The sequence below is a fragment of the Diplotaxodon limnothrissa genome, linkage group LG20 (assembly GCF_057381915.1).
Source record: "Diplotaxodon limnothrissa isolate DT_005_m linkage group LG20, D_limnothrissa_male_GT1.1, whole genome shotgun sequence".
Lineage (NCBI taxonomy): Eukaryota > Metazoa > Chordata > Actinopteri > Cichliformes > Cichlidae > Diplotaxodon > Diplotaxodon limnothrissa.
The window spans coordinates 10571768-10596725 of NC_140615.1; the positions used below are offsets into that span (position 1 = coordinate 10571768).

The 24958-nt window shown below is 40.1% G+C and overlaps 2 protein-coding genes and 3 non-coding genes across 6 annotated transcripts; 1 reads left to right on the forward strand and 4 right to left on the reverse strand.

The window, feature by feature from the left end:
* Positions 1–5681: 5681 nt before the first annotated feature.
* On the reverse strand, positions 5682–5754 carry trnaa-agc (transfer RNA alanine (anticodon AGC)). Its single transcript has one exon. It is a non-coding gene; the product is annotated as a tRNA-Ala (tRNA).
* Positions 5755–9445: 3691 nt separating this feature from the next.
* trnaa-agc (transfer RNA alanine (anticodon AGC)) lies at positions 9446–9518 on the reverse strand. The gene has a single exon. It is a non-coding gene; the product is annotated as a tRNA-Ala (tRNA).
* A 1035-nt stretch (positions 9519–10553) lies between these two features.
* Positions 10554–10626, reverse strand: trnaa-agc (transfer RNA alanine (anticodon AGC)). The gene has a single exon. It is a non-coding gene; the product is annotated as a tRNA-Ala (tRNA).
* A 1791-nt stretch (positions 10627–12417) lies between these two features.
* LOC146610590 (dnaJ homolog subfamily C member 16-like) lies at positions 12418–18751 on the reverse strand. 2 transcript variants are annotated; one of them, XM_085344171.1, is made up of 15 exons: positions 18589–18751; positions 18061–18242; positions 17913–17979; positions 17054–17378; positions 16759–16943; positions 16538–16642; positions 16300–16458; positions 15858–15988; positions 15571–15754; positions 15269–15448; positions 14657–14733; positions 14408–14488; positions 14153–14242; positions 13892–14062; positions 12418–13791 (listed from the first exon to the last, which is right to left on the reverse strand). In XM_085344171.1, the coding sequence occupies exons 2-15, from the start codon at positions 18231–18233 to the stop codon at positions 13344–13346; spliced, it is 2376 nt and encodes a 791-aa protein (XP_085200297.1). In that variant the 5' UTR covers positions 18234–18242; positions 18589–18751; the 3' UTR covers positions 12418–13343. The 2 variants fall into 2 exon arrangements, with proteins under 2 accessions (XP_085200297.1, XP_085200296.1); XM_085344170.1 differs by lacking the exon at positions 18589–18751 and having other exon boundaries at positions 18061–18275.
* Positions 18752–19026: 275 nt separating this feature from the next.
* casp9 (caspase 9, apoptosis-related cysteine peptidase) lies at positions 19027–21424 on the forward strand. Its single transcript, XM_085343935.1, has 10 exons — positions 19027–19356; positions 19453–19663; positions 19770–19835; positions 19913–19971; positions 20060–20236; positions 20317–20406; positions 20613–20760; positions 20840–21028; positions 21111–21220; positions 21320–21424. The coding sequence occupies exons 1-10, from the start codon at positions 19225–19227 to the stop codon at positions 21422–21424; spliced, it is 1287 nt and encodes a 428-aa protein (XP_085200061.1). The 5' UTR covers positions 19027–19224.
* Positions 21425–24958: the final 3534 nt, after the last annotated feature.

Below are 24958 nucleotides of genomic sequence, written 5' to 3' on the forward strand. Positions count from 1 at the left end.
GCTGTGCTGTAGAGGGTTAATGCATCCATCCATATTGCACTTTATTACTTCTGTTCCTGTGTACCATCATTTAAGATCCTTGATCTGCCTTGGTGTACCTTTCAGTCTGATTTACTACCTCTTCCTCCATCTACACATCCTCTAAGAGCAAAAACAAAGTAGAGAACAAGCACCAGCAGTCCTGGAGAAACAGGAAGTGACCTCTTTATAGCAACATTCGAGAACAAAGGAACCACTTCCTGTTTTGACCAAACATATGGTAGTGTGGGGTAGTGAGTTTTTTTAGTGGATAATTTATTTAGATACTCCAATATCTAGATTACAATTTGTTTTCTTTCATTCAAACAAATGATTTAATTCTGTTAATGATTTAAACTGTAATGTTATGGTCTCTTTTTACTTTCTTTCCTTAACACAGACACTCTTATACACAGGATGTGCATGATATTATTAAAGGGAAATTCTTCTTAGGTTTGCATACCAAATAATCAATATTAAGTTTTCTTCTGGTATAAAACATTACATAATGTTAGCAGGGTTTTTTGCCCTGGTTTGCAGGGTGACTGATGTATGCGGATAGTTCCAGCTTTCATTTGATGAGAATAATTCCAAACTGTCTATTATATGTTTGTATGAACACCAAGTACTCACAGACAGGTCTATTAAGATTTTTAATGTTTACTCCATACTGCCACAATTTAAAGGGAAGTAATATACAAGACTAAAGTTCAGACTTCCAAGTGTTGTCTGCAAGTGTTGAATTCAGTTTTATAGCTGCCCAAAAAGGTGTAAGCAACACAAAACCCAAACTTATTACGTTATAAAAAGGGCAACTGAGCATAATTTATGAAGGTAAAAACACCCACAAACAAGCAGAAACTGAAATCCTGGTAGAGCATTAAACTAATCATTCAATGTTATGGGTCCCATATTTCCGCCAGGCACAGAGTGCAAGAAATTTGCATCTGAGTATTAGAGACGTTTCCTCGATCTCTCCAAACCTGAGTAAAAGGAGTAGTTGTGCAAAAGTTGCTGTAATTCTTAAACTGTTGATGCTTTATTTCGTTAATTACAGTTTCAACTGCTTTAAAATCTGCTGTGGTGTTGTTCAAAGACCAAATTCTAATACTGTTGTTATGCAATAACATGAGGGATCACTCTAAGAATACATTTCAAATTCTAAACCACAGCTACAATTTGTGAAAGTGCAAAAATAATAGTAGATAAACCAATTAAGTATAGATTTACCCATTTCACAACTTAGTACACCAGTTGATTCTGTGGATTATCCTTAAAACACAGTTGACCTGAGCTCAAAATCCCCATGCAAGAGTCAAAATAAGGTTTAGCTTTAACTTCAGGGCTGTTTGATTCCTTGTTAATCATACCAGCTCAGGCTGTGGGATTACAATAGGCCAAAACATCTAAGTTTGCCACATGTTTTTCTCTGACTTTGAAAAGTTAAACCTAGCAGTAGAGGGTTGGCTCAAACTAATGAACGGATTTAACAAACATTTGGGAGCACTGCAGAATCTGGATGTGCTGAGATTAATGATGTAGATTCCTGTGTCTGTGTGTGTAAAACAAAATAGAAAAACAGAAAATAGGTCAGCGTTAGAGGAAGCCTATGAGTTATTGTCTATATATCTTATACAAGAGCAGTCACAGAGGGGATGCAATAATGCCAGTGTAATATAATAATTTTTTTAATCCAAAACTGTAAGCTGTAAGTGCCTGTACTGTAAGTACAAGCACAAAATAAAGTTATACGAACATCCTAACTCCTCTTATAAAGGAACCTACCAATGGTAGACCCAAACCCAGGACCATCATGCTGTGAGGCAACAGCGCTGACCACTGGACTGGACCACTGGACTGGACCACTATACTGGACCACTATACTGTTTAATTTTACATTCACTTTCAGTTCAGTCCAAGACGGTGGCTGTTTACACTTCTACATAATCTGCATTCACAAAAAGCTCAACGGAAGGTCAAACACAATGAGATCCATGTCACCCGTACCACACAGCTCACTTATTATGAATTAAACTTACATTAATTGTCTCTCACGCTGCAAGACCAAAGCATGTGGAGGATGCAGGCATCAATTCCACTACTACTCGCGTGCTAAGCAAGAGGTAGAGGGATTGAGTTAATCCCCCCACATGTTGTGACATTATAACACAATCATGATCTGAAGACAAGCAAACCCTAAATAATTTCAGTTCAAGTGTTAGCTCATCGGTCATAGCTCACTTATGATAAAATAAAGTTAAATTATTTATACAAGTTTCATCTACTATAACATAATGATAGAGGACTGTAATAGCGGAATGTTTTTGTTTTGCAAAGAATGAAGCGTGTGGAGGATGCGGGCATCGATGCCGCTACCTCTCGCGTTCTAAGCAAGCGTTCTACCATTTAAGCTAATCCCCTGTCTTGTCAATGACACAGGTTACATTCAACTGTATGTATGCACATAAGTAAAACCATTACTTCAATCACAGGGGATCTGTTTGTAAAATTGCATATGTAGCCGAATGGTAAATTAATAATAATATTTGCTTAAGGGTTAACTGCAGTTTTCCAAAAAAACTTAACAAGAAATGCATCTTTTCTTTTTGTTGTGGATGTGGAACGGGAATGTTGTGAATGAGTTAAATTGTTGGTAAGGAATTGTTAAATATGCACATAGCTCATTGAAACATATTGGTATAATTGTAGTGCAGTGGCAAAACGTCAGTATTTTAACAAGATGATGTATTTCTTAAATGTATGATGCAAAGGACCTGTATGTGCAGCGTGGAGCGGCCATTTTCTCCATGTAAGGGATAAGTTGCGAGATCGTCTGTGTGCTCCAGTATTGCAAGTGAGCTTAGATTTCTGTGGAATGTAAGTGTTTATAAAAATGTATGTAACACTTCCACATTTTTTTAAAGGAGCCTTGTGTGATTTAGCTCTTTGTATTTTGTTCTGCACAGACAGAGGCCACTGCCGTATTTTTGTGTTTTGTATTTCATTTCATTTCTTTTATTCCTCGTATTGTATTGGCACATCTTTGTTTAATCGGTTATTCTGTTACTTTGCCACGTTACCTCTCGTGCTGTCGATGTTCAGTACAAGTCCATATGGCCGCTGTTTGACAAAAGTAAAGGTCAAAGGACATTTTTTTGGTTTATTCAGTCGTCATTGACAATAAAACTGCACATTAAGAACCCCAGTAATTGTGTCCTGTGTGGCTACCCAGGCTACACATATTTGAAAGTTAAAGAGTAGGCTGTAGCTCTGGTCCTCCGGGATTCATACCCTTTGATTATGGACAGTCCATCTGTCCCCACTTCTCCTTCTGGGATGGACGTACTGATGTGTGCTCTCGGTCTTCAGTATTCTTGGGGACTGCCTAATCTTCTTGGTCACAGTTAAGATACCACGGTTTATACAAGTTTCATTTACTATAACATCATGATAGAGGACTATAACAGCAGACCATTTTTGTTTGTGCTTTGGAAAGAACAAAGCGTGTGGAGGATGCAGGCATCGATCCCGCTACCTCTCGCATGCTAAGCGAGCGCTCTGCCATTTGAGCTAATCCCCCTCCTGGTCTGTGTCACAGGTTACGTTCAAGGGCATGTATGCACATAAGTAAAACCATTACTTCAATCACAGGGGATCTTTCCATAAAAATGCATCTTTGAAACTTACAGAGTAGGCCGTAGCTCTGCTTCTCTGGGATTGATACCCTTTGATTATGGACAGTCCATCTGTTGCCTCCCCACTTCGCCTTCTGGGATGGATGTACTGATGTGTGGCCTCAGGTCAGAATCAGAATCAGGTTTATTGGCCAAGTATATGTGCAGACACATACAAGGAATTTGGTTCCGGTAGATGGAGGCTCTCAAGCACAGCAATGTAAATCACACACACAACACACACACACACACACACACACACACACACACACACACACACACACACACACACACACGTGTCTATATATACATTGCACATGCATACACATACATACACAAAGCTGTGTAAACTAAGTATAAATAACCAATCTAAACTTATATACATAGAATACAGAAATGAAGTGGAATGAATACTACAGAATGTACATAAGGTGCAGCTGCAGTCTGGCAGTGGGAGCAGTGTGACAGGCCAACTGTTTAGAAGGGAGATGGCGAGGGGAAAGAAACTGTTCCTGTGTCGGGTGGTCCTGGTCTGCAGGCTTCTGTACCGTCTGCCAGAGGGCAGCAGATAAAAAAGTCTGTGTGCAGGGTGTGATGGGTCTGTGATGATTTTCCCTGCCCATTTCCTGGTTCTTGAGAGGTACAGATCCTGGATGGAGGGCAGGGGGGCATCCTTTCTGCTGCCCCTACAGTCCGTTGCAGTCTGCTCCTGTCCTGTTTAGTGGCTGCTCCATACCAGACTGTGATGGAGGAGCACAGGACAGACTCAATGACCGCAGTGTAGAACTGGATCAGAAGCTCCTGTAGAAGACTGTACTTCCCCAGTTGTCTCAGGAAGTACATCCTCTGCTGGGTCTTTTTGAGGATGGAGTTGATGTTGGTCTCCCACTTCAGGTCCTGGGAGATGGTGGTACCCAGGAACTTGAAGATGTTCACAGTCGACACAGGGCTATCTGATATGGTGAGGGGGGGCAGAGTTGAGGGATGTCTCCTGACGTCCACTGTCATCTCTACAGTCTTAAGAGTGTTCAGCTCCAGCCGCTCAACTTCCTGCCGGTATGCAGACGCATCACCATCCTGAATGAGGCCAATGACGGTGGTGTCATCTGCAAACTTTAGGAGTTTAAAAGCCGAGTTCTTGGAGGTGCAGTCGTTAGTGTAGAGGGAGAACAGTAGTGGTGAGAGGACACATCCTTGAGGGGCACCAATACTGAGGGACCAAGTTTCAGAGGTGATCTCCCCCAGCCTCACTTGTTGCTTTCTATCTGTCAGGAAGCTGGTGATCCACTGACAGGTAGCTGGTGACACGCTGAGCTAGGAGAGTTTGGAGGAGAGAAGTTCAGGCACGATGATGTTAAAAGCCGAACTAAAGTCCACAAACAGGACCCTGGCATAAGTTCCCGGGCAGTCGAGGTGTTGCAGGATGTAATGCAGCCCCATGTTTACTGCATCATTCACCGACCTGTTTCCCCGGTAGGCAAACTGCGGAGGGTCCAGCTGGTGGCCTGTAATGACCTTCAGATGGGCTAACACCAGTCATTCGAAGGATTTGATGACCACAGACGTCAAGGCGACAGGTCTGTAGTCATTCAGTCCTGTGATGGTGGGTTTCTTGGGAATAGGGATGATGGTGGAGCGTTTGAAGCAGGAGGGAACTTCACACAGCTCTTCGGTACTCTTGGGGACTGCCTAATCTTCTTGGTCACAGTTAAGATACCACGGTTTATACAAGTTTCATTTACTATAACATAATGATAGAGAACTATAATAGCTGAATGTATTGGGGCCTCCCCACTTCACCTTCTGGGATGGATGTACTGATGTGTGGCCTCAGGTCTTTGGTACTCTTGGGGAGCGCCTAATCTTCCTGATCAGAGTTAAGATACTACAGTTTATACAAGTTTCATTTTCCATAGACATAAAGATTATGTCTATGTTACCATAACATATAACAGTGGAATGTTTTCATTTTAGAAAGATCAAAGCGTGTGGAGGATGCGGGTATCGATCCCGCTACCTCTCGCATGCTAAGCAAGCGCTCTACCACTTGAGCTAATCCCCCTTCTTTGCAATGCCACAGGTTACGTTCATGTATGTATGCACATAAGTAAAACCATTACTTCAATCACAGGGGATCTGTTTCTACCATTTGAGCTAACCCCCCCTTTTGTCGTGACACAGGTAATGTTCAAGTGTATGTATGCACATAAGTTAAAAACAATAAAAACAGGACCATGTGATGATGTTACAAGACGATGATGACCTGAACACAAACTGATTTATTTCAGTAATCTACTTGTGCACATAAATAAATACATTACTTGAATAAATCACGGCGGATCTGATTGTCACAAATGCATATTGCAGTGTGTGATGTTTAGTCATTTGTGACGAGGCATATTTAGATTCCAACCAAACTAAAACACAATGAGATATATATATTTTATTTACTAATAACTCACATATTTTGTAGCAAAGTGGGGAGTGCTGGCACAGCTGTTACAGAGGACTCAAAGATACTGCTGAATAACTTTTAAATGTCGCTCGGTATGATTACAAATTTATTTAATTATTTAACCAGACCACCATGCTGCACCATTATACCATTCACTTTCAACAGAGTGGGCATACATGCTTACACTTCGATATAATGTGCATTTACAACAAGTTCATCAGATCATCGAATTTCCTGACATAGCCACTCCTAAAAAAATTGGCAGCTGTCTTGAATGTTTTCTGATGGATTGTTTGTAAATGAACTTATGACACTCCTAGACTGATGGGCAGCAACAGTTTCTTTTCTTTATTGCTGGCCGTTGCTGTTGTCTCTCCTTCGCAATTTGTTAACACACACCTGAATGCTGCAGACTAGCAAAGTACCAAAACTTCTGTGTTTGCAAAGGTGCTCACACTTGCTGGTGATCAGGTAGTCGAGTGTATTTTATTAACAGCACGTTGCTCCTACTTATCCTCTTAATTCCTACGGTAGCATTGAGAGTGAACTTAATTTTCCACTCAGTCCTTCTGCATTTTGTTAAATAAATAATGGCACAGGGTACTATGTCATGTGATTCTGTTCATCTGAGGTCATATTTACCTGATTTTAAGACCTGCTGAAGACCAGATAGCATACTAGTAATTGTTTTATGTCCTGATATGTAAAACCATAGGATTGAAACGGGGTGCACCTTCTTTTTCACATGACTACATTTACAGTAAAAGAGCTACCTGTATTCCAAGCAGTGACTGTAGAAAACATTTTTATACAATCAGTGATTTCATTCAGTTAGCAAACTGTGCAGTCAAAGCCTAAATGTCAAGCCAACAAATCTAGCAGTACAATCAGTCGGAGCTGGTATCTCTGAGTGTCGAGAATAAGAATAAATTCATCCTTCAAAGCGTAACTCATAACTTGATTTTTACCATCCATGTAACACGTTTGGTTTAGGGATGAGCTTTCACTTTCTGGTCCTATTGATGCCATATAACTGAAAACACATTAACACACACAAACAGGAACAGATGCACAAACACAGGATACAGTCAACGAGTCTCCACTAATTAAAACTGAACATAGGCTCGTCACTTGCCCAAATGTACACACACACACACACACATACACACACACACACACACACACACACACACACACACACACACACACACACACACACGCCTACTCTAAGAGGAAGGGAGTGACTTCCCTTTGAGTCATTATTACTTTAAATAAAAATATAAACACATGACCTCATAAGAAATCCAGCTCAAGTGATCACCAACTTCTGCATTAAAGGAAAGATAAGATAAAAAAGCGTACTAATAAGAGCAACGAGACACACAGTGTGATTCCACTTCCACTTACTTTTTTTTGTACCAGATAATCAAACCAGCATACAGGAAAATGTTGACGGATGACCTTAAAGCCTGTATTGATAGCATTAGCTCAATACAGAGGGCCAGAGAGCACAAGTAAGCAAGAGAGAGGAAGATCACAAGAGACATGCATGATCAGATGATAAACCTCGCCCTTAGTTACTGTTGCTATGCCTGCCAAGACTGTATTGTAGCACACAAACAGCACAGTGTTATGCACCTGTCTGGTTCAAAAAACACCAATGGATCAAAAAAAAAAGACAAGAGACCATGTAGCACATGAAACTTCTTTATATTAGATAAATATAAGATAACATAACCATAAGCAAACTGCAATTAATAAAACTCTATCAAGACAAAAACAAAAACAAAACAATAAATACATAGTATGGGCTTTTCCTTCCTGTACCAGTAAAATATTCTGCCCCACACACACACACACACACTTTGCAATTAATTTTTTAAAATATAATCTTCACATCATTTACGTTTAATTTTATGTATCTTAGAGAATAGTTCTTCCAGTCTCTTGGAAACTGCGTACTGACAGGAAGTTGATTTGACTCGGTGTGTGGTGCCATCTTGTGACGGAAAATATGACAGGCCGTCTGTGGATTTGTGCTAATTATATTCATGTAGGAAATGAGAGAAAATTATATAAAGAATTTAATCACTGACTGTAAAAACAAAATAAACTGACAGAAGGAATTTCCACAAAACATGTACGACTGAATACAACCAAATGTTGCGAAGCCAAACATGAACACAACACCAGACAGATGTGAGTGAGATGAAACAGCATTCATTTTTATGTTATTTGGACTTACCTTGCACTAGCACAGAAAAAAAAAATGTAATTTATATGCTGGAATATGCAGAAAATAGGTTTAAATGTTAAACAAATTTCTTCCAGTCAGAGAATGTTGCATATAATTTAATGTTTGCTTCATGGGTAAAGTTAAAAGATTAAAACTAATAAAACTAGTTTCAAAAAGAGACTTTTTCATTTGATTACATTTTATATGATGGATTATGCAGAAAAAATAGAATTGGGCTGAAAGATCTATTGCTTTATTACCTATTCAGGTTGTGAATCATTTTTTAAAAAGTAACTAATTGTTTTTAACTTTGCAACCACATTTGTAATTTCCTTGTTTAAGCAATTTATCACGTTAGACAACTTTTATTAGTAAGGGATCGCGTGATCTGTGAGCTGAATATGTGCGCAGCTGATTAAGGAGCGAGTGTCTGCGTGTGTGGCATTCTTCTAAACTTCTAAAAACAACAACAACAACAACAACAAACCTAAAAACTAAATTACCGGCATTTAACCACTGAAATGGTTTCCTTCTGAAGTCCTTTTTTACACAAACGACATTTTCCTATTCATAATATGGCCCTGGTGATTTCTTTGTTCTTCTTCTTCTTTTGGTCCTTTTATTATTTCTGTAAAATATAAACAAAACATGTCTGTCTTCAGCGGTAAATAGTAAACTGCTAATGGTAATGATAAACTATCATGCGCTCATATAATTGTAAAAAAAGAAACATGTTTTCATAGGATATTTTTTCCAAGTACTGCCTTTCATTTGTAAGACTTTGTCTTTCAGCTGTCTGATAAGTCAGTCATTTTAACTGCCATCATTTTAGCATGATAGCATCAAAACTGTTAACATGCCAGGGGCCCTTCTCCTTCTGGGATGTACGCGCAGATGTGTGGCCTGAGGTCTTCGGTCTTCTTAGGGACTGGGTGACCTACCTGGTCAAAGTTAAGATACCACCGTTTATACAAGTTTTAATTACCATAACATAATGATAGCGGAGTAAGACGACCGTGTCAGCGGAAAATCTTTGCTTTTATTTGTAAAGAATAATGCGTATGGAGGATGCGGGCATCGATCCCGCTACCTCTCGCATGCTAAGCGAGCGCTCTACCATTTGAGCTAATCCCCCCTACTTGATACTGCGGGTTGTGACCCGATGATGAACTGAACACTACAAAACCCTGATACATTTTAATTCCATTGTACGTATGCATATTATAAATAAAGCACAGCGGATCTGTCTGTAAAATGCGCATTTGAAACTGTTCAAATATGAGACGCGCCAAAAAGGCAGAACTGGCATTTTTGCTCTACACATGCACATTAACTTAACAAGCGTTCCACTTCTAATCAGTAGTTCCTGTGCTTGTGTCATATTCTTCATAATGACTGACATTGTCATGACACAGCGTCATCGATTCACTGTTCGAAAGAAATGTGCACACAGTGTCCCTACCCTACTGCAGTGTGTGATGTTATTTAAAGGTTTAACACTGATGGTTAAGAGGCTCATTTAGACAACAAAGCAAACTAAAACACAATTAGATGTTAAGTTTTTCCCATTTACTAATAACTCACATATTTTGTAGCATAAAGAGTTCTTATGGCACACTGTGAAATATGCGAAGTGGCAATTATACGGACTCGGGGAGTGCTGGCACAGCTGTTAGAGGGGACCTGAAAGCTATTGCTGAATAACTTTCAAATGCTGCTCGGTATGATTACAAAAGTGTATAATTAAAAGTTTAAAAGTGCATTAAGCTGGTTAGGCATTCTGAATGCTTCAACCGCACCATGCAACAGAAATGCACTGTTTTTGTAACTTACTGAGGATATTATTTAAGGATTCGAGGATTCAGGGATTATTGATTACTACTTGATGTAGTGCCCAGGGGAAAAAAAAGATGGGAAATGTGACTTTCCATGACCACACAAAAGCTGTAAGAGTAACTAGCTTTACTCGAATATTTTTGAAAAGTTAAAATTGCTTTAAAACGGGTTGTCGGGTGACCCTTCATGTAAGATCCACCTCCAGTTCAAAGTCTTGCAAGACCTTCGGTCAGAAGTGATCATTTGATGGAGCTGGGACTGCACAGTTTATCAAATTTTAATCTGGATACGCTCAATTAAATAGCCACAATTTTGACTATAGTCAAAAACATTTTGGAGGATGCGGGCATCGATCCCGCTACCTCTCGCATGCTAAGCGAGCGCTCTACCATTTGAGCTAATCCCCCTGGTGCTCTCAACAACGCAGCTCAGGGGAAACAAGGTTAAATGTCAGATAAGCTTTTAGAAAGTTAAAATAATGTATCTGGAAGTGTGTATTTTTGTATGAAACCGCATTAAAGCATGTTTGAGAACTCTCCCATATCCTGTAAGGAAAGGATAGAAGTCTTAAGCCTGTATTCATTCTAATGGCAAGCAGAGTGAGACTTGTTAAGGTGCAAAAAGAAGGTATGTTACATAGAATTCATATCTACTAACTTTATTTGCTGGCATGCTCCCTGTTGAAATGAAGGCCAATGTTAGATATCCATATTCAGAACCACACCTGCTGACATGCAAAAACATCTGCTGGAAAGGGATTGGATGACCTCAACAGATCTGACAGATGGTTATTTTCATATTCCAATACTACCTTGCCACATGAGATACCGCTGGCTCCTCCCTCTTGGCTGACTACTAGAGTGAGGAGTGTGTTTCTCTGTTTCTATGCATAGATTTACCTGAATGTAACAGGAGTGCTATGAGAGAGAGCAGAAACACTTCAACATGCCACGATCCACTGTGAAACAGTGCATACGCTGTTAATATTTTCCAGTTTCTTACACATATGCCTGTTGCTGTGTGCATGCATGTTTGTTGCTTATCTCAACCACTGTTCATTCATGAAAGGCTGTGTTATGTGGGAAATCTGATTGTTAATACAGTAGCCCACATTAAGCCCAAGCTCCCTGTTGAAATGAAACAAATAATAATTTATAACCAAGTGATGCAACATGGAAACTATTATTATATTAATATTAGATTTACCTGATTTAAAAGCATTATGAAATTTTCCAGTTCAAACATGCACTTGAAAGTATGCCTTCAAAACCTTCTGCCAAACACACCCTTCTAAGGTGTGTTTAAAATTGTAGAAACCCTGTTTTTTAACAAGACCATTATCTTTCATTTAGCCTAACCAAGCCTAAACACAGTCAATGAATACAAAACAGAAGAGAGCCTTTCTTCAGAATTTTATCTACTTTTCCCTCGCAGCAAGAAGGTCCAGGTTCAAATCCACCAAGCGCCCAGGGCCTTTCTGTGTGCAGCTTGCACACAGATACCTCAGCTTCCTGCCATAGTCCAAAGACATTCAGTTAGTGGGGTCAGGTTACTTTGTGATTATAAATTGCCCAGAAGTATGAATGTCAGACCTGTCCAAGGCGTACATCACTTCCTGCCTGTGATAGGCTAGAAACAAATTTCACCAGTTTATGCGCACTATTAGCAAACAACTTGGGGTTTTTTTGGGGGGGTTTTGGTAGCTATTTAAATAATTCATAAATTTCATTGATTCTTGCATTTGATAAGCTAATCTATCTACTTCCCCCCAGCTACAGCAGAAGAAGCCCCTGGGGCAACTGTACTCCCAGATCATTAAACTGGAATATAAACTAATCTCTCAACACATTACAATGACTTTTAATCCATAAACATAATGCATTTAATTACTACTAACAAGAGGATAAATACAGTATTAAAGACCACCTGAAACATCTTATGACAGCTGACACTTTTTTACTTAATCAAAAACAAGTAACTGTAGTCTCAGTAGTGTAAAACATTCACTGTATCTTTCAAACAAAGTCATTTTTAAAATACACGTCGTATAGATAACATGGTTATGTGCAATATTCACATCACTATGTACCAACAAAAGTATTGTAACAGTTTTTTTTTTTTTACATTGAATGTGAACAAAACAAAATGTATAAACTAGGCAAGCATAACCTAAGTTCCACTTTCAGTTGGGTATGTAATTTAAGATGGCATGTTAGTCAGCCTCAGCCAGTTGGAAAACATTCAGAAGATGAAACGGAGAGCCTGTTTATTATGTTTGCTACATAAAGCTACTGGCTAAGATTTCTAAGTAGGCCAAGGTTGTTGAATAAATCTTGTGTGTATCAACAACCCCATAACAAAAAAGCGACAAGAAAAAAAAGGAGCATGCCTCGAGGTCCAGGGTAAAAGGCATTGTCATGACATGTATATTGCACAGGAATAGTCAGCACGATGGAGATAATGTATAAACTTATGAGTGAGATGCATACAAATGCAAAGATGTTTAATGTTGGGTTGACGCATCTCTTTTCACAGTATTCATCAGTGAAAGTTTCAAACTCCTTCCCCCGTTTGTCTAACTTTGCAGAAGTGAAATGTGACGCTGCAGTTGGGCAGCTGACATTGAGCTTCTCTCTACAGCTTTCCTAATTTAATCTGTTACACTACTATTTGTGCCACATTTTAGGTGTATAACTGAGTCCAAGCCTGTAGAAGTCCTGGAGCGTCTTGCGAACTAGCTCTGACAGACTATAACCTGACTCTAAGGCTTCTATCGGCCTCTTTCATAGTGTGAGTAAATATGATTTATGGCCATGAAATCCAGATTGTAGACGTTACCACAGTGATTCTGTTTCCTCTTCACAAGGCTGAAGCAGCATTTGCCTGAATAAAAATATGACTAACAGCAGTTTAAAAAAAAATACAGCATGCAACGAGTACTGGAGGTACGCTAAAAGGCCTCCTCCACAGTAGTTAGACTAAAGCCAAGTTTATAATTTTGGCCCAACTTAGGAAAAATCTGTACTTAATATATATCTCAAGTGCAAAAAGAAAAAAATCTTCAGTAATGAATGAAACCATTTCAGTGTTACAGTAGATAAATACTAAGTCTTTCACCTGCCATCTATTTATTGGGGGTGATTTTGTCAAGTCCTGGCCAGGCTGGGATGTAGTAACGAGGCAAAGTGCCTTCCATCAGCCTTTCCATCCACAACCCCAGGCGGTCCAGTTTGTGGTGGATCTGTAGGGTGGATATGCTGCGAGCTCGGTTGGATTTACGTGGTGGGTGGTCATCGCGGGACCTGGACCTGGACCTCCCCCCAGAGGCGGCTCCTTCATCCTCGGACGACTTGCTGTCAAGGTCTTCCCCGGTGTAGACGGGTTTAAACAGACACAGGTACTTTTTATGACCGTTAAGTGCCAGCACGTAGCCGGTGTAGTCCATCTTGCGGTTTGCCCCTTCGTCGTCATCGGCATCAATCTGCATTGCATCTTGGGTGTACTCCAGCAGTGTGTTCATCCACTCGCTGTGCTTGTCAAGATTCAGGAAGGAGAAATGTAGTGTCAGGCTCCTAGGAGGGTGCAAACAAGATTTAGAAATATGATAAACACACAAAAGAAACTCACACATACACTGGATTTAAGTTACTCCAGAGTGAATGTTTGTTTTACCCAGTGAAAGAATAGACCTCCTTGGCAAACTTGCTAAGGAGGATGTTCTTGGAGGCATCAGTGAGCACTAGCACTATGTTCATGTGTCCTGGCCTCAGCTTCACCAGGTTGCTCATGTAGGTGATATCTGTCAACTCAGTCACCTCCACAAAATTCTTCTTGGGAGGCCGACTAAAATCCACAGAAAAAAAACGCAGAGCTGAAAAACATTTTTCGTGCATTTCGCTCCCACAAGCAACAGAGGAAAAATTATAGTCTTGCCTTGATGTACTACTGCTCCCTGATGACCCATTTTCTGCTTTTGTTCCATCTTTTGCCTTTGGTTTTGTCTGCTTATCATCACTCGAGTCACTGAAAAAACACGGAGAGAAATTCCAAAAGTCATGAACAGGAATAGCAGAGATTAACAGCATTGCTGCTTTACCCCCCCCCCCCCCCCCCCCACCCCTTCCTCCTGGTTTTCTTTGTACTGTTGAAATTACAGAAACAAAAAATGTGTACATTAAATCAGCCAACCTGAAGGCCTGAATGACCACGGTCCCAAACAAGATGAACAAGGCAGAGAAGATGAGGGACAGAAGGGGCATCATCTCACGCCTGCAAGTCATCAATGAGACACAGTGTATTTAAATCGCTAATGTGTACTCCTCCGTATCAGAAAGAGAACGTACGGGGTGCACTGTTTGCAAATTAAACACTGCCGTAGTAGCAGTTCAAAACTTCAACAACTTCTGTTCATAAAAAATAAAAGTTTGTTCTACTTACCAGTTGTTATGCAGAATATCATCAATGACTTCAGAGAGGTAATCATAAGATGCATAGATCCATCGGATTATAAACATCTACAGAACAAAAGCATTAACAGGGCTTGGTAGAACTGATGGTTGGTAAACAGGAATCTTTGCAGATTGCAGGGTTCAGACTTTAAATTGTAAGTGAAAGATGAACGTAGTTAAGGTAATATCATCCATTAAATTAGAAATCTCTTTGTTACCTTCTGAAAACCTAGGAAATTACACTCTCCTATCATAGCCACGTGTGAAAATACATCCTGTTTCAACTTGTGTTTTTCACAGAATGTTATTTACAAGACAAACATCACGCTTTTTTAAAAAAATGCTTGAAACTGAAAATCGAGACCACAAACTCATGAGGGAAGTATTTACTGATGTCATAAATTAAGTTAGAAGTAATGTTGTTTTCTCAAAGGCTTCCATATAATTAGACTTCCAATCAGTCGCCCCCTGCTGGTCATTAAAAAAGCTGCAGTTTTCAGGCATTTCTGCACTGGTTTCACTTTTCAAGCATAGAGGCTACATCCATCTTTAGATACAATCTATGATTGATACCCATGATTTCCACTCAAAGAGAACATACAGAGGCAAACTCATTGTTGAGTTCAGGCAGCATGGCGTCATGGATGAGAATGGATGGGTCCTTCTGTAGTCGCTCCAGCTCCTCTTGAAGACACTGCTTGTCTTCCTCACTGCCGTTCCAGGCGGTAACTGGCTTGAAAAATGCTTTTCCTGCAGCATTACGTCGCTCAAGGATAACCACCTGAACACACACCCCAACACATCCAAAAGAAGATGGGGGATGGGAACCCAAGAAAAGAATTTATAAAAAGGTATAGCTTACAACAGGACACTACACTCTCAATACAATATATGACACTCTACCTGTGGTTGCGACTGCACACTGTCCTTGTTTTGTGTGAGGATGTCACAAAGCGGTTGCTGTAGCCGTTGGTAGACATAGGCAAACCTCACAACTTCCCTGGTATTGGTAGAAGCAAATGAGAGAAACGCCTGATTCCCAAAGGAAAAGATCTCTTCATCACCCGTGATCAGCAGGACACAATATCTGAAAGGAGGAGAGACGTTACTGTGAATGACAAAAATATGATTTTGCAACAAAACCGGTGAACTTGCTTAGAGTCATCAGGAGTAAACAGATGTTTTCCTACTTCCTGCGTCTATGAAACTGTTTGACAGGACAAAGCTCATCAAAGAGCTTCTGATTGACCAGCCGTGGTGCGAGGAGAAACTTGTTGTTTGACATGAACTCGTCAATAATTTGCTTTTTCATTCCTTTTGCCTGTCAAGAAGAAAAAAAAACAGAGTGAAGAGACATTTTAATCAAGTTTTTTGCATGAAGCTCACAGTGGTTTAAGAAACTAAATAAAGGAATTACTTTATTTTAGAGATGATCGGATTGATCCTAAATGTTAATAGTATCAATACCAATAGTGGCATTGGATGGATGCTAGCACAATATCCTCTAAATTCACTATATAGTGCACTGAATTGTGTTTTTTAGGTTAAAAGTACTGATATTGGTATTGGCGCCATAGCAAAAATCGCAGTATCACACAGCACTACTTTATTTCAAGTATTGTTTTAATTTACCTGTATAATGTCAGCCGGCTTGTCAATGTTCTCTTTGAAGACGAGCATTGTTGGAGCATAAGTGTTAATATTAAACTGTTTTTGCAGATTAGCAGTCTCTGAAAGGCCCTGGTCCACATAGCCAAACTGCAAGTAGTCCTTATAAGCAAAAGCTGCCAACTGTGTAGATGCAAAGATAAGTGATTGGTATGTTGATGCACTTCAGTTACATATAGCATAAAAATGAGCAAACACTTACTTTATATAGCAGAGGAACAGCAGGCACTTGGTCGAACAGAAGCACATGAGGCTTATTGAGCTCGTGCCAGCTGTTCAAGAACTGCAGGTCATTCTTGTCAGTTACCTGTAGTTTAGAAAACAAATCCTTTTTAATAAATGTAGTCTAAAAATCCCTCACGATGCAATGTCGTTTTTTTGTTTGTTTGTTTTTTCATTTTTGCAAGACCTGCAGACATTTACCTGCTCCACAAGTCTCTGAGGAAGCAGATCTTCTACAAATTGCCTCAGGTGCTCCTTCGCAACAGCATAATGGAAAAATGTCACTTTGCCATTGATGACTCCGAGTATCGATGGAGTGCGGTGAGCACCGAGGTGATTGGCTAACCGTCTCTCATAGCCTACATCCACCACACCTACTCCAACACCTGCATAAACAGGATACCAAGAAAACACACATCATTACTCACTCTATACATTTACACATCAGGAAGGGGATGCATGATAATTCTGGATGATTTATAGGTTCACTCCAAACCTAGGCTCTCCATCTCTTGCACCACTTCCTTCCAGACGGGCTCAATATGGATGCAGCTGAAGCACCAGTCGGAGGTGATCTTTATCAGGTACGGTCTCTTGTAGCTGTCAGGCACAACGTCATTAACGTACTGGTTAAAGTGTAATGTGTACTTGCTGTCAGCAAAGTCTCTGTGATTCTTGCTGTTAAAGGGAAAGTTGAAGAAGGACTCGTCGAAGTAAAAGCTATCGTGGCGATGGCCATAGTGAGTGTTGCCATATGGCTGAGTATCATCCATCTGCCCGTAACGGTCGTAATTGGCACGTTTTTCCTCATTGGACAGGATCTGGATTTGCGGTAGAACAAATATAAATATATTATTAGCTTTTACTGACTCACACCACCTAATTCAAGTTTTACTTCAATGCAGATGAGGACAAAAATATTAGCACTCTGGATGAGAATTTTTCCAAACATTTCAGTTTGTATTTTGGTTGCTTACAATATTTTACTTCACACACAGAAAGAGTAAATTGGATGATAAGCCTCAGTATTAACTTGATTTTACAAGCTTTGAGCATCACAAAGTTAAAGCATATCATTGCACAGCAGTGGTTTGTGCTATGACTCAATAAAAAGGTTAGTTCTTCAGAAGGTTAATAATGTTGACCCTGGTAATCTTTGTTTGTTTGTTTTATGAAGTCATACGAATCTTATGTGCATTAGGAAATAATTTATGTTTTCTTAAGAAAACTAGTATTTTTAGAAATGCCATGCTGATAATCTCTTGCTTGGGAAAATGTTGACAAAACCTGGGAATCATTTTGTCCTCATCTGTATATGCAACACACCATTAATATTATTTATAAAACCAACTAACCTCATAAGATTTAGTAATCTTTATAAACATGTCCTCAGCACCCGGATCTTTGTTTTTGTCAGGATGCCTAGAGAAGATCAGTTCTATTAGCTCAGAGTACAATGAGGTTTAAAACCTGAAGCCCGAAGTGTCGTGAGGAAATACTTACCATTCTTTAGCAAGACGCTTGTAGAACTTCTTGATCTCTGCCTGACTTGCCCCCTTCGTTACTCCCAATATTTTGTATGGGTCCATCTCGGGCTCAGCATAGACAAGTCCCGCCAGCAGCACATGGAGGACCACCACAATGGCCAGTGGCAGAGACAGTTTTGACCGTGCCATCACAGTTACCTTCAACACATCAGAGGAGCGATCGCCATTCATTTAAAGTGGGCAAAAAATGTTTAGGACCTATATTTTAGATGGCTTGCATATCTGAGAAACCTTTCCCTCCATTAGCTTTCTGATGATGGGAAAACGGTGAAGGCAGGCACGATATGCTAAAAACAGTATTACAGCATGCTACATACAGCACCCAAGCAAGCTAGGCGATATACGGCAGCTGAAAATCAAATATAATTATGGTGTCATGTTACAGGGCCGTGACAGTAACGTTGTTCCTCGAGGATAAACCCTTAGTGTTAGTGGCGTTGCTACAGCGGTTGTCTCAACGCGACATCTCCACGTTTCTAGTCACCTGAAGCAGATGCAGTCAGCCGGTACAACGCCACATAGTGGGGGAAGGTTTTGCCCCCTTATTTGCCCCGACTCAACGCTGAGTCGAAGCGACAGCGAAATGTAAAGGGTGTGTTCAGCAGCATCCCACAAATCTTCCAGGGCAAGCCGATAACCTGCTGCTGCTGCTGTGAAGCTGGAGCGAGAGTAAAAAAGGGGGTGGAGTCCGGTGTCGAAAGTCATTTCGGGAAATTGAGTGTTTTGTCGACAGGTTACGTTTCTCTTCGTTGTGCGTTTGGTTTAATGCTCGTCGTAACGCGATTTAAGCTTCAGCTGGCCATCGGTCGCTACCCGCGCGGAAGCGAACGCGGGGTAAATAAATCTAACACACCCTCGCTTTTTTCTTCATCCGCTGTAAGTGGACCAATCACAGGCAACGCTGATGTAAACAAGGAAATAGCTTGTGAAACCGACAAAAAAAATACGAACTGTAAACGACACTCCTACAACAAAGTACCCGTTTCACTTTTACGAAGAAGTAGGATCATTGTCCTCCTTTGACGACACAGAATTAACCCGTGATCGAAAACGAAAATAACAATTTTTTAGTTACAGATTTTTTCTTCCCTGTGTCTCCAGCGTTAGCATTAAATGGACAATGGATGAAATACACAAGAATATTCTTCAGCGGAACAGGAGTAACCTGGTGAAAGACTTGGATCCATCAAAACTCTATGATGGCCTTCTGGAAAAAGGAATTTTCACCCAGGACATGATCGATGAGATACAGGTAGGTCGTGGGACTGTGGTTTTCTTTTCCTTTTTTTAGAGGGGGAGTAAAAATATCATAATTGTACTCAATTAAGACTATGTCTCCTATTATCAGAGCGCTGGGACCAGACGAAACCAGGCCAGGCAGTTAGTCCAGGACTTGGAAACCCGTGGGAGTCGGGCTTTCCCCTTATTTCTGCAGTGCCTTCAGGAGACAGGTCAGGAGAGTTTGGCAGAGCTCCTACAAAATGGAGCTCCAGCTGTTACCCTGCAGCCCGCAACACCCACTCAAGTTGTCCGCCCTGTAATCCAGCCTCTTCCAATTAGTAAGTGTATTTCATTATGGAATATTTAATGTGAGAGTCTTTAGAGCCAAACACTTTCAGATGATAAGAATTTGACTCATCTGTGTGTCCTTTGTTTCTTTGACAGCCTCTCCAGTGGATGGTAACAAACCAGGAAAAGATGTTGAAAAGCCAGAAATCCCTTCTAGTTCTCGTAAGCTATGTTATCCATTTAAATAACAGTCTTGTAAGTTTATTTGTGCTTAATGTGTATTAATGTGTGTGCCACAGCGCCTGGGGGGGGAAAGCCAAGACCAGGACCGGGCAGAGTAAGACGTGACAGCCTTCAAGTAAGCACCATTTCCGTGCTGCACACTTACATGTTTACGTGACAGCCCTTTCTGTTTTCTTTTTATTCTGCGCCTCTCTGTGCCTTAGGGCTATAAAATGGACGCGAGCCCGTGTGGTTACTGCCTCATCATAAACAACATGGAGTTTGAACCTCACAGCATGCTGAAAAATCGCAAGGGCTCCAACATAGACTGTGAAAAGCTGGAGAGACGATTCAAGACACTCAACTTTGTCGTGGAAGTGAGGACGAACCTGAGACAAAAAGTAAGAATCGGGTCTTCTGCCTCTGTGTGTGTTGAGGGGTATTAAAGATTGCGGACCTAACGGTTAATTCCACATTCCAGCAAATCAAACATGAGCTGTTGACTTTGTCGAAGAAGGATCATTCCCAGTATGACTGCTGCGTGGTCATCATGTTGTCCCATGGCACTGAGGTAAGACATGCTGAGCTGATTCTGATGTTCATTAAAAAAAACATTGCATCCCTTCAGAATAATCAGCTGGAATACTCTGGAAATACACAGGATTTAATATTTTTTACAGTTAATATTTTAATATTTAACTGGCAAATGCCATTATGTGATCTACATCTGACTGGACTGACATGTAAGACGATTTTTGCTAATATTTCTTTCCTTAGGTGAATCACAACCGCTTTCCTGGTGCCGTGTACGGTGTGGACGGACAGTACGTACCAGTGCAGCACATCACAAACTACCTCAATGGCCAGCATTGCCCGTCTTTGCAAGGCAAACCTAAACTGTTCTTCATCCAGGCCTGTGGAGGAGGTAGCTGTCAGAAAACGCACAGTTTAAAAATTAATAGGAACAAGTGAGGTGTAAAAATGAGCTTGTGTTTGTCCCCAAGATGAGAGAGACATGGGCTTCGAGGTGTCCCCCGATGAGGTCGAACCATCCTCTGGTGGAATGGATGACCAGACGGATGCTATTCCAATGTCATCCAGCAGCGACTCTCTGAGCATGTCCGATGAACCAGACGCCAGACCCACCCTGCCCACGCCGAGTGACATCCTGGTGTCCTACTCTACTTTTCCAGGTGTGTGTTTTTTCTTTCAAACAAAAACAGCCTTTCAGATCTATGTGTCCTTAATACCTTTTTGGCCATGTGACCAATACAGGTTATGTTTCTTGGCGAGAGACCCAGTCGGGCTCGTGGTACGTCCAGACACTGGACTGTATACTTGAGGAAAACGCTGCCACTGTTGACTTAGTCACAATGTTGATGATGGTGAGCTTCTCTTAATATATCAGAAAAAATAACTGAGGACTTTAAGAGATTTTGGCTTTAGACACAGTGATGTCTGATTATTGACTCTTCTTGTTTTAGGTTAACAACGAAGTCTCCCAAAACTCTGCAAAAGGCCTATACAAACAAATGCCCGGTTCCTTTAACTTCCTCCGCAAACTCCTCTACTTTCGAACCCAAACGTAATGGAATAAGTGCAGTAGTCTCTTTCAGTTTCACAGCACTGTAACTTCTTTTTCGGCACAGTTACAGTGTGTGTGATTTCTGACTCTGCTGTGAATCTGCTATAACTGAATGGATGACATCTTGTAATTGTAATACCTTTCTGTGTTTTCTGAGGGTTAATGGATTCTAAATGAGCTTTTTAAAATACTGAACTATTACTATGAAAATGTTGTTCAGGTTATTTTTGTTTTAATTCACACATGCAGTAGCAGCTGACAGAGGAAAGATGCACTCCATGCACTCTGCGAACCTTCAATCTACTTATGTGCGTCAGCTCTTTCACAGAGCCAATAATGTGTAACTTATACTCTCCATTGTTTTTGCTCTTTCTCCTGTTCTGGCTGTTTGTGCACTGATCATGTATAAAATGCTGTTTTGTTCATGTTGGGATAACTTTCCGTGAACTAGATATGAGTCACACATCAGACTCAAATAAAAGGAGGAGTGAGATTCTTGTGTGTTCTTTTTTTCTGTCTGTAGTAAAAGTTTAAATTATTAATTATTGTAATAATTATAAAAGAATACAATTATTAAATGAAATCTCCACTGAGAGTGGAAGCATTCACTGCTCTTTGTTTGGTCTGTTGTGCTTATGTAGGAATGAGAAAGTGTTGACTTCAACAAATTTGAAGTACTGAATCCTCTTTTAAACGTTAAATAATAATTAAACACAATTTTGCTTTTCTTTGCCTTTTTAAGTTTTTTATTGACAGATACAGTCAAGAAATGGCAGGAAAGCTGAGCGAGAGAGAGGGAGACATGTGGCAAAGGGCCGTGGGTCGGACTCGAACCCAGGCTGGCCACACTCAGCCATAGAAATGTCTAAAGTTGTAATGCCTGTTAGGAAAAAAAAGGATTTTGTTAAGTGGTATAAATCAACTATACATTTGTAAGTATTTGAACTGATTGGAAGTCTCATGATCCCACCTACTTTCATCACAAGTTCTACAGGTAGCTCTTACAGCAGACTCAACATTTTTGACCAGATTTTGAGTGTGACAGTGTGTTGAGAGTGTATTAAAGAATTAAAAAAAAAACCCAGATTTAATAGAGAATGTGGCCACAGTAACTGCTGTGTTTGGGATAGAACAAATCCAACTTCTTCAAGATGGGAAATTAATAGCAACAGTAAAGCGTAAGACGTCCACCAAAAACATCTCAAAAAGAAAAAATCATTACATCTCAGTTTTGAATATCATTAAACTTTTTGCAGGGATTTGAAACAGACAATACATACAAGAAAGTCACACAAGACTCATCAAAACTCTCAGGAAGCCAGCATCAGACACTCGAGGGCAATTTGGCTGTGTGAAACTGCAACCCAAGATTTTAAGTTCTGCAAAATAGGGTAGCTTCGAAGGCTGAGGGTTTTCCTACAAAATGAAAGTGTAATAGTCGCAGTAGTGCGGTAACAATAAAAATAGTTACGATTTGAAAGTGTACTGCTCAGAAAGGATGATCAGATGCATTGCATGTCCAAATTGTTCCCATGGGAAGTACCTTTCATGGTTTCACACAGCTGAAAAAGTATTTAAAGAACTCAAGACACCTTTCTCTTTTTTTCCCCCTATTTTGGTAACATACTTTTGCTTTTGCGTGTGCAACATAAATTACAGTATGTAGGTCTGGTACTATAAGAATCAAATGTTTACTTATTAGTTTTTACAACAATATCCAGGACTTGGCGTTTGCATCTCAGTTTACCATCTAAGAAATTTATTCCCTCCAAAGCCACCAGGGGTCTCTATACAATTAGAAAAGGAAAACGTTTCAAACCAGGGGCGATTTTAGCCCATTTCTGGGGGTGCTTCAGCACCCCCAAAATGAATCAAAGCACCCCCAAAGATTTCTTACTTTTTTGACAATATTTGCTGTGTGAAACACTACTAAAAATATAAAAAGCATACAGTACTTGGTTGAGACGTAACATTTTAACAACAAAAGTATAGATAACCCCCCCCCCCCCCTCCCATAATGGTTTGTTCCAGCTCGCCTCCTCCCTACTCTGGCTCTAGCGCCGTTGCTGCTAGAGCGATGGTGGCACAGTGGAGCGGAGGTGTAAGTGCCTGGCTTAAAACAGGACATACTAGCTACATTTAACCTCCAGTTACTCTTCATATAGTTAGGTAGGAGTCAGACCATGAAAACATTACACCCAGGTAACCTGCAGTGTTGAAAACGTGTTTTCCGACAATGTTTGCTACCCTACAATCCGTCCTGCTCTGTAGTAAAATCAGCAACATTTGACCGTCCTGTTGCTCCCATTGAAATGTATACAGCCTATATAAAATCTAAAACTTAAAATTGTCCGTAGCCTACTGTTTTTACCACTGTCCTGTTTTAAATGGATACTAACTAGCTAACTGACTGGATGCCCATTAACCTTATAACGTCTGTTGTGTGTGTGTTTGTGTTTGTGTACAAAGAGATAGCCAGGTTAATAATGGATATAAGGAAGTTTTTTCTAAAAAAGGAGCCACATCCAGGTAAAAGTGGAAAATCAAATGATCCGTCAATCAAGAATAATGTTGGATGAGTGTTTCAATATTTATCTTTTATTAGATGTTCATGTGGTTTGGTTATTTGCCTTTTGGTTGAAAGTACACTGAGAGATGACTTTTTGTTAGTGATCTTAATACTATTTTTTCCTATTAATGTAATTTTTCATCTAATTGAATACAATCTATTTGTGTATGATTGTCAGTCCAAAGAAGGAGAGAGGAAAGAGGGGAACGTGAGGAGAAAGTACAAGGTCAGGAAGAACCAGGTAAGAAAACAGACAGGGAATAGTGACAAGCAAAAACAGAAAGTGTTAAACTGACAAAGAGAAAAAACCTGATTTTACTCACACAATCAGGAAGTTGTGTTCTCCCTATATTAAAGCTGCTATACAGAATCTGCTAAACAAACTGGGTTGAAACATTTTTGACCCTCTTTAACAACATTCCAACATAACATTATAATTGATCGGGGAGATTAAAATTAATTATATATTTTTATGTGGTTCAGCCACAACTCTACTAAAACCTCAGCCAGTAATAGGTCGGCTAACTTTTGGACCATCCAGTTGTCTGTATGACTGCCGCAGTACATACATCACATTTGCACACTATCAGAAAGTGCCAAACGGTGCCCTGGTGGAGTGAGGAGCTGTAAAGAGAAGCAGGGTGCTCTGTTTATATTCTAAAAATGTTTTAAGCTAGCTTGTTTCAAAGATTCTGTACAGCAGCTTTAAATGTTTTCCAAAAGCACACTCTCTGGGTGCTCAGCACGCCCAAAGCTCTGATCCTAGAATCGCCCCTGGTAAAACCATTGTGTTGTTTATTTTCCACATAAACCTTTCACAATAAAGCTCAAGTTTCTGTTGAGACTATTCAAAATAAACTGAAATGATATACATTATTCTCAAACATAAAATTTCAGAATATGCATCAAACAAATGACCTCAAATAAAAACATCAAGTAACTATAAATGGCGCTTACAGTCACCACGCA

Excerpts from the sequence above, each read along its gene's own strand:
- LOC146610590 (XM_085344170.1), bottom strand. The coding sequence starts at position 18,275 with ATGAATGGCGATCGCTCCTCTGATGTGTTGAAGGTAACTGTGATGGCA. Across the intron at positions 17,379-17,912 it reads AGATTACTAAATCTTATGAG|ATCCTGTCCAATGAGGAAAA; the intron begins GTTAGTTGGTTT and ends CCGCAAATCCAG. Across the intron at positions 13,792-13,891 it reads GAGGTCTATTCTTTCACTGG|GAGCCTGACACTACATTTCT; the intron begins GTAAAACAAACA and ends GCACCCTCCTAG.
- casp9 (XM_085343935.1), top strand. The coding sequence starts at position 19,225 with ATGGATGAAATACACAAGAATATTCTTCAGCGGAACAGGAGTAACCTG. Across the intron at positions 19,836-19,912 it reads AGAAATCCCTTCTAGTTCTC|CGCCTGGGGGGGGAAAGCCA; the intron begins GTAAGCTATGTT and ends TGTGTGCCACAG. Across the intron at positions 21,029-21,110 it reads GTCCTACTCTACTTTTCCAG|GTTATGTTTCTTGGCGAGAG; the intron begins GTGTGTGTTTTT and ends TGACCAATACAG.